Source organism: Dasypus novemcinctus, chromosome 16 (genome assembly GCF_030445035.2).
Source record: "Dasypus novemcinctus isolate mDasNov1 chromosome 16, mDasNov1.1.hap2, whole genome shotgun sequence".
Classification (NCBI taxonomy): Eukaryota; Metazoa; Chordata; class Mammalia; order Cingulata; family Dasypodidae; genus Dasypus; species Dasypus novemcinctus.
The window spans coordinates 76,749,233-76,759,123 of NC_080688.1; the positions used below are offsets into that span (position 1 = coordinate 76,749,233).

At 36.5% G+C, this 9,891-nt stretch overlaps 1 protein-coding gene across 1 annotated transcript; it reads right to left on the reverse strand.

Moving 5' to 3' along the window:
- Positions 1–860: 860 nt before the first annotated feature.
- Positions 861–1,859, reverse strand: MC4R (melanocortin 4 receptor). The gene has a single exon (XM_004448774.2). The coding sequence runs from the start codon at positions 1,857–1,859 to the stop codon at positions 861–863; it is 999 nt and encodes a 332-aa protein (XP_004448831.2).
- Between the last annotated feature and the right edge of the window lie 8,032 nt (positions 1,860–9,891).

Here is a 9,891-nt window from a genome sequence, read left to right on the forward strand (position 1 = left end):
TGTGAACATTTCAGCAGTTGTTGGGTCCCTGGTTAAAGGAACAGCAGGACCCTAATTTTTCTGTTTTTAATTAACATAATGGTCAGAAATAGTTTGATATTAGAAAGTTTAGCTTGACATGGATACCAGAGCACTTCAATCTCTACAGCTGCTACATTTCCTAGCCCCACTCCAAAAACTAAATTGCTTGAATGGACTATCAGACTGCTTGTCTGGGCAAATGAAATTATCTGTATTTGAGAAACACACCCACTTTTCTGGCTCAAAATCTTACGTTTATTCTTTTTGGTAACTTTTTCCTCTCAGGAAGAACTTCATTTTTACATCTGCACAGGGAGAAGGAACAAAGCTTTTATTAAGTTATCTGAAATTTCAGGAGTGGTACCATTCTTTCTAATAATTGAAAATCTATTCTTCCAATATTTCACCCTTAAAAATGCTAGAATCAAATCTCTACATTTAAATGTTACAGAGTGTAATATAGGAAACCATTTATTAGAATGTATTTAGTAAGGCCATGATTTTTATGGTACTAAAACAAGCAAAGAGTCAAATATTTATGAATAATGAGAGAGACACTGTTAAAGCTTTTAATAAGGACTTTTTCTTTTTGTAAATCCAGAGTGCCTGCAGCCTATAATATGGGTTAACATTTCACAGTCAAAAAGTGGCATGACATTAAAAATAATACAGACACTGGGCATTTTTTCTTATCAGAAATCATAAACTTAAATTTATACAATAGATATTGTCAACAAATACCCTACACTGAAGAGAAAGCTATGGCTGAAGTATACTCTTTGGGTTGTGAAAGAATTTATAAGTCTCTTATGCATGTTGTTAGCATCTCCCGTCCCCGTTTAATATCTGCTAGACAAATCACAGAGGCCTCCTAGAGGATAGCAACAGATGATCTCTTTGAAGGTTTTCCTCAGTTCTTGGCTCCGGAGTGCATAAATGAGAGGATCAATGATGGAATTACACATGATCAGTATGAGATACAAGTTAAAGTGAGACATGAAGCATGTGCAGTATGGATTCTGGGGGCAAGAGATATAGAATATTAGGTGGAGAAAGAATGGAGCCCAGCAGACAACAAAGACCCCAATCAAAATGGTCAGGGTAATGGCCCCCTTCATGTTGGCACCTGGGCGGATGGCGCCGGGGCCGGGGAGGACAGCGATCCTTTTGATGTGAAGTCTGGCCATCAGAAACATGTGGACATAGAGGGAAGCCATGAGAGCCAGCATGGTGAAGAACATGGTGATGAGGCAGATGATGGCGGCGCTGCTTTCTGAGTAAATGATGAACAGAACGCCTGAAACCGTGCACGCTGCCCAGATGCCACTGATGATGATCCCCACCCGCTTAACTGTCATAATGTTATGGTACTGGAGAGCATAAAAGATAGTGAAATACCTGTCCACTGCAATTGAAAGCAGGCTGCAAATGGATGCAAGCAAGGAGCTACAGATCACTGAGTCAAGGACATTATCAATATTCACGGTGAAACTCTGCGCGTCCGAATCCGTACTGTTCAACAGGATGATGACAATGGTTTCGGATCCATTCGAAATGCTCACCAACATATCAGCCACGGCTAGGCTGCAGATGAAAAAGTACATGGGGGAATGCAGATTCTTGTTCTTGGCTATTGCCACAATCACCAGGATATTCTCCAGTAAGCTGATCGCACCCAGCGTCACAAACACCTCCGGAGAGACAAAAAGTTGCTCGTAGCACCCTCCATCGGAGTAGCCTTTCCCAAGGGACTCACTGGCATTGCTGTGCAGTCCGTAGCTGCTGCGGTTCCAGAAGTGGAGAGAGGTGTGCATCCCATGGTGGCGAGTGGAATTCATCCTGCCGCACGTGGATCCAAAGCCCCCCTGAATTGATTGAGCCTCCTGGCTTGGGTAGCCTCCGTGCTTTTCTCCAGTTCTTTATCTGCCTGGAAGTTATGAGGCTGACATATTACGCCTGCTGTGAGTAAATGTCACAACCTCCAAAGCTGGAATGAAGTTTTTAGTTTCTTTTAGGCACAGGTCTGATCATCATCACTTTAAAATCCTAGGCTTCAGAATGCTCATTCTCAGTTGGAGGACTCGGCTTCGCTGCTTGCTGCCTTGTTCTCACTTCCGCTTTAACTTTAGCCTTATGTAGTCAGGTCTTTTCAAAATAATTTTCCTAGCAGCGGCTGTGCCACTGGGAGAGGAGTCTGTGTGCACATGCTCATTTGAGCTGCCTCTTACAGGTATCAGGTCGCAAACTTAAGCACTGCTCTGAGTGGTAGGAGCTGTGGGTGCCGGCTGCTGATTTTAGTAGTGTGTGGAGGAAAAAAAATTGTTCAGGGCTGCTCCTCCTCTTTTTCTTTCTGACCAATCCAGCCCAAGTACAGTGTAAGTCTGCGAGACACTGATTATGTCCCAGAGCTACAATTGCAGGACAACACTGATTCAGATGCAGAAGCTTGTGAAATCGGGAAAGGAGCAAGATGTGAGGGACTGAATTTCCCTTTTCAAGTTTTCAGGGGAAACATCTCAGTTCCTAGGGGATAGTCTGTACTATTACAAGAAGTCATCTTTAGGCAACCAGGCTCGTTCTTGCTTTAGAGAGACATGTACTTGTGAAACACACTGTTCTGTGTTCCTGAAATAGATACACGCTTTTTTGGCCAGGATACTGTATTTCTTTACCCTCCTAATTCATTTGAATTAAGAGTCCAGGCAGTAATGCTTCAATTCAAAAGATCTGAAGCGCTGGGAGAATCCTTAATGATATGGGTAGATTATGCTCTGGAGGGAATAACTATGTTTTAGGTAGCTAGGATTTATCAAAGTACTAAGAAGAGGTTCATTTTTATGCACTAGCTGGTATTTCTCCATTATAGTGTTTCTGTTATGATAGCTGGAAAAGTTTTCAGAATATTTAAAGTCTTTATAGCATTAATATAAATTATATTCACTCTCAACTAAAAAAAAAATCAGTTAGGTATAGTAATTAGGCAACACTCAGGTTTTAATTTTTTAAAATTTTTATAAAGGCAGCCTGATGGCCTCAATAATTGGAGGGCTTATAAATTAACCCCACAAATACCTTGGCAGTTTTATTCATCCAAGTCAGGGCCCGTGGATGCTAGTTATTTATTAAGTGTTTCTGACTGTTTTGTTTATGCTAGTTTTATTTTTTAATTTTTTAAAAATTAAAGTTAATAGATCACAAGGAATGTTACATTACATGCTAGTTTAAAAAGATTGTAGCAAAGTTACTTTTCAATTAATTAACCTCCAGACTATGAAATTTTGTGTATTGTCCTTTTCTTGCTATGACTCTTTTCAGTTTTGGTGTTCTGTAGTTTGTGACTACTAGTAATAAGGAAAATAGGAGAAAATTATTTCAGGGTTAATTTAGAATTATCAATTATTTAGGTAGGGGCTTTATCCTTTTTCCCTATTGTGAAAGATTCTAACTGTTCTTCACATTAACATCTTTCTCCCATCTCTGCAAGTAGGTGGAAACTTATAACTGAACTCTAGCTAATGGAAAGTGGGCAGAAGTCATGTCCATCAGTCTACCTCCCTGGTGATTCCACCCAGCTTTTCTCTCCGATCAGTACATACTGCAGGGAGTCTTTGAAGACTTGTGTGCAGATGACAGAACCATAGAATGCAAGGAGGCTGCGTCTCTCAGTGACTGCACAGAGCAGAATCCACATCTCCAATTCCTTTCACGCTCCAGCAAATGATACATCTTACTGATTTTAGTGCTGAGAAGTTGGTGTTTATCTAGTTGTAGCAGCTGGTATTAATTACTCTGACTTTCAAACTTTTTAATGCAACTATTTATAAGCAGCAATCCTGAATGGCATGGGGATCATTTCTTTGTCCTATTTCAGATTTTCATGAGTAGCAAATGATCTAATAAATATGCAATAGTGAATAAATTTAGAGAATCATTTAAGCATCAAATAGTTAACTCTGGATAATCTTTCTGAATCAGCTCTTGCCTTTGTGAGTCCTACTTCCGGTGAAGAATCCCGCCATTTACTCAGGCTTAAATTCAGTTTCTTTGACTTCTCCATTTTCCTTAACAATCCCTCCTCCATGCAATTATTTGTAAAATTCCTTCGATTCTATCAGTGTATCTGATCCCTCCTTTTCTACTTAACAAACTCATTCTCACTGTCCTTCATGATAGTCAAATGACTACACAACATGCTAGAGATTCTCCCATTAGGTCACTCTAGCCTTTTTCATTCCATGGACCCCTTTGCCTATTAGGTGAAAAACACAGACCCCTTACTGTCAATAAGCCCACACTATACTGTGTGTCATTTAATAAATATATCACACCTGCACCGACACATCCTCGTGAGAATAATGATTTTTTTTTTGAATTTCAATTCAAACTCATGGACCGCTTGTTAAGAACCCCTGCTTTAATCCTTCTGCTTGGAATTGCCCTTCCCTTTTATTTCTGCATGTATAATCATCTTTCTCTTGTAAAATTCTGTTAATGACATTTTATGAACATCATGAGCTGGAAATAATTTCCCCATGTGACTGTTTTTTAAAAATTAAAATATAATTCAGGCTATAAATTAACTCTTTAAAAATGTACAATTCCATGACTTTTAGCATACTCATTGTTGCGCAGCCCTTGCCACTTTTTAATTCCAGAACATTTTCATCATTTCCCAGAATTCTCTGCAAAAACACTTTATATCCATTACCAGTCACTCTTCATTCTCCTGGCAACCATTAATCTACTCTCTGTCTCCATGTATTTGCCTATTCTGGACATTTCATATCTTATTTAGCATATTATTTTCAAGATTCACCTATGTTACAGCATGAATCAGAAACTCACTTCTTTTTTATGGCTGAATAATATTCTATTGCATGGACATGCCACATTTTTCTCATCCATTTATCAAGTGATGTACCTTTAGGTTTTGTTACACTTTTTGACTACTAAGAAATGTGTATCATATACCCCACCCCATTCCCTCACATTTTCCCCATTAACAGCATCTTTCCTTAGTTTGGCACATTTGCTACAATTGATGAACACATATTGAAGTATTACTACTGACCACAGTCTATCATTTACATTATCATTTACACTTTGCAATACACCATTTTATAGGTTTTGACAAAATGTATATTGGCCTGTATCCATCATGGCAATGCCATGCAGGAGGATTCCAATGTCCCAAAAATGTCCCATGTTCTACCTATTCTTCCCTCTCTCTCCCCTCAGAATCTCTAGTGACCACTTTTGTTGTATTAATGTTTCAAGTTCTTCCATTACTAGAATAATACGTCTACTTTTGTCCACAGTTGCATTCCCCCTTATGATTGTTCATGCCTCAGTTTGGAGGATTTGGGGACGGTGATGTCTTCTCCTCTTCTGATTGAGAGGGGGCTTAGATCCCATGGGGCAGATGGGTGGAACTGTCTTGCTTGCAGTTGTAGTCACTCTCTGATTTTTGGGATGGGCATTGTCCATCATTATCCTTTTGTTACTTGTCCTGGTTGAGTCCAATGAATTGAAGAATACGTGTTGGTTACAACTTCATTGAGATTCTGGGCTCAACCAGTATATGAATAGTTGGAAGGTGTAAGTCTCTGGGACACATATTTAATGGGTATAGTGCTAATTATAGGTTCTAATAAAAGAGGCATAAGAACCATGTGTAGGAAAATTATAAATGAACATAACTCCAATATATCAGGGATATAGGTTATTACATATTCCAAGGTAAGCCTCACCATTTTTTTTTCTTGCCTATTTACTCTTGCTATTACCTCCAGCACAATGTTGAAAAGAAGTTGTGAGACAGGACATCCTTGTGTTTTTCCTGATCTTAGAGGAAAATCATTCACCATTGAGCATAATATTAGCTGTATATTTTTCATAGGCATCTGTAATCTGATTGAGCAATTTCCTCTCTATTCTTTTTTACTATGGAGAGTGTTGGATTTTGTCAGATGCTTTTTCTGTTTTAATTGAGATGATGTGTGCTTTTTTCCCCTTACTCTATTAATATGGTATATTACATTGATTGATTTTTGCATGTTGAATCATCCTTGCATTCCTGTAATAATTTCCATTTGGCTTTGGTGTATAATCCTTTTCATATGTTGCCGGAATTGTTTTGCTAGCAATTTGTGGAGTATTTTTTTGCACCTGTATTCATAAGGCATAATGATCTGTGATAATGTTTATTCAGTTTTGTTACTAAATTAATACTGACCTATCAAATAATTTGGGAAGATTTCTCTCCTTTTATTTTGGAATAATTGTGTTAATTATTCTTTAAAGATCTGGTAGAGCCTAACAGTGCAGCTGTCTGGCCTTGAGCTTTTCTTTAGATGAAATTTTTTGATTATTGATTCACTCTTTACCTGTTATAGTTCTGATTAGATTTTCTTCTTTTTTTTTCCTTTGATAGTTTTGTCTTTGTAGGAATTTGCCATTTCTTTACTTTTGGTTTATACTTTTTCAAATAGTCTCATATTCCTTTTGATTTCTGTAAAGTTGGTAATAATATACCCTATTCTATTTCTGAATTACTAATTTGGCACTTCTGTCTTATTTCTTGGTCAGTCTAGTTAATTGTTTGTTAGTTGTGTTGCACTCTTCAAAAAAGGAAATTTGAGTTTTTAAAAAATTTTCTTTACTGCTTTTCAATTTTCCATTTTATTTCTTGCCAATGTAATCTATATTATATCCTTCCTCTGCTTGAATTGGTTTTAGTTTGCTTATCTTTTTCAAGTGCCTTAAGGAAAATAAGTTAGGTGATTAATTTGAAATCATTCTTCTCTTCTAATGAAGGTTTTACAGCTTTAAATTTCCATATAAGCAATTTTGTAGCTGTATCTCATATGTTTTGGTATGCTGTATTTTGCTTCCATTCATCACAAAACATTGATTTTTATCTCATTTTAAAATTAGAATAGATCTATGTTAATATTTTCACTTAATAAACTATAATATAAATAGACTAAATATCTACCACTTATATAACTTTTGCACATGAAAATCAGAAAAATAAAGATAGTTTGGAAATTTGAATAGAATATAAATTGTTAATTTAGATATAATAATAAGAAAAATTAATAATTGAAACAAAATTAATTACTCCTGTCCTTTAGAATTTTTACAAAATAAGATTTTATTTCTAAATCCTAGAAACCATATACATTTTAAATATCAAGTTTAATTATTTGGTGCAGACATATAGGTCTTGTTAGTCTGCTGAAAAGATGCCATTTGTCATCTCTATGGAGGCATTTTAACTGTCTGCCATGGTTTACTGCTCTCTGAGGTAGAAGAAATACAACCAGCAAAGTTAGATACATTGATGGTATTTTGAAAATTTATTACAGATTTCTTTTTCTTAATACTAATGAAATTGAGTGTTATCATAATCTATTTCTGCTTTGGGCAAAATTCTTTATAGCAATAAATATGAAACATTACTCTAGAGAAAGGTTTTCCAAATTGTCCTAAATGATCCACTGTTTTTAGGGAATGTTAATGGCTGTTCCGTCATAAAATAAAAGGGAAGATTTCAAGGTCTCAACATAGCTGCTCTCTTGAAATTTCAGAGTTTGCATGAACATATTAACATTTCTAAAATTTCCTGCAGGCAAACAATTCAATATTGCTTAATCCACTTATTTCAAAAACTTAGTTGAACCTAAAACCAACCTCTTCCTACTTTTATTTTTGAGTACGTATTACACTCAGTTCTACTTTAACACTTGTTTTGAAAATGCAAAATTGTTCCAATTTGATTGATATATCATGGAACATTTTGAGCACAAAGCAAACTTTGCATTTGTTTTTGAACAAATGTATGTTTGTCTAGGAGTGATACAAGTGAATTCAGAAAACTACATCCAGATGAACTGAGCTATGCAGGAATATACAAAATGCATGTATCTCAGACATGTATCAGCTACCTTAGTTCACTGTGTGTATTATGAGGCACACCCATTCATACATTTTACTGAGCACCTACTATGCTCTGGATACAAAGGTGAATAAGGTATACTGTCTGCCATCAATGAACTCTTGGCAGATGTGAGCAGCCATTTTACCTCAACATGTGGCAATAGACTTTGGTAAGTGAAGTAACATGTGCTTTATGGCCTGGTCACTGAAAGCATCTACCCCAAATAAATACCCTTTATAAAAGCCAAGAGATTTCTGGTATTTTGCATCAGCACCCCTTTGGCTGACTGATACACCACCCCATATATTTTTCACACTAATACCCAACCTTATCAGCAGAATTAATTAAATATAGCCTCAACCCTTGTCCCACTTTTCAACATGATTGTGCTATAGTGTTTACTCATTTGTTAGAGATATTGTTTATAAATTTGTCTGCTTGGCAGTCATCTGAGTTTATTAAGGGCAAGGGGCATTCATTATTTTTTATGGTATTTCCAATAATGTGAAATACTTGATGCAACTAATTAAAGATAGTAAGATGATTTTCCATGATTATTTGACTAATTGTACAAACTAAGATCAATTTTTAATTTCTATCTTCCTTTATTGTGTTTTAAAAATGTATTTCTAATTTTGCTGAGCTCATCTATTAATTCTAGTAGCTTTCTTGTGCATTTTTCAGGATTTTCTAAATATGGGAACATGTCAACAGTGAAGAGTAAATTTTTATTTCTTTCTTTCCTATTTGGAGGCCTTTTATTTCTTTGTCTAGCCTAATTGTTCTAGCTAGAACTTCTAGCACAATATTGAATACTAATGGTGACATTGGTCATCCTTGTCTTGTTCCTAATATCAGCAGAAAATCTGTCAGCCTCTTACCACTGAGCACAATGTTAGCTGTAGGTTTTTAATGTATGTACTTTACCATATTGAGAAAGCTTCCTTCTATTCCTATATTTTGGAGTGTTTTTAATCAAGAAAGGGTGCTGTATTTAGTCAAATAACTTTTCTGCATCAATTGAGAGGATCATGTAAGTTTTATTCTTGAATTTATTAATTGATTTCTTGGGTTGCACCACCTTTGCATGACTAGGATAAAAACCACTTAATCATGGTGAATAATTCTTTTAATGTACTTAAATTTTTTTAAAAAAATTTTATTTGTCTTTTTTAAAAAAGACTCATAGATCGCAAAAAATAAGAGGCTTCCATATACACCACCCCACCCCCACTCTTCCCACATCAACAACCTCTTACATCATTGTGGCACATTCACTGTATTTAGTGAATGCATTTTGGAGCACTGCTACAGCATGGATTATAGTTTACATTGTAGTTTACCCTCTTCCCCAGTACATTCAGTGGGTTTTGGCAGGCTATATAATGTCCTGCATCTGTCCCTGCAATATTATTCAGGACAACTACAAGTCCATAAAATGCCCCCACATCACACCTCTTCTTCCCTCTGCCTGCCCTCAGCAATTCCCATGGCCACTGTCTCTACATCAGTGATACAATTTCTTCCATTGCTAGAGTCACAATAGTCTATGGATTATAGTAAGTCCACTCTAACCCATATTTTATTCCTCCATCCTCAGGACCCTGGGATGGAGATGTCCACTCTACCTCTAAATCGAGAGGAGGCTTAGATCCCACATGGCTGATGGATGCGATTCTCCTGCTTGCAGTTGTAGACACTCTCAGTTTCCTGGTGTAGTGGTTGACCATCCTTACCTCCCTGTTAGCTGACCTGGGTAAGTCCAATGAACCAGAGGGTAGCTGTTGCAACTCTGCTAAGGCTTAGGGGCCAGCTGACACATGATCAGTCCAGAGATTCTTTTAATGTGCTTTTGAATTCTGTTTGCAAGTATTTTGTTGAGGATTTTTGCATCTATATTCATTAGAGATATTGGTCTGTAATTTTCT

Coding starts and splice junctions, on each gene's coding strand:
- MC4R (XM_004448774.2), bottom strand. CDS start 1,859: ATGAATTCCACTCGCCACCATGGGATGCACACCTCTCTCCACTTCTGG.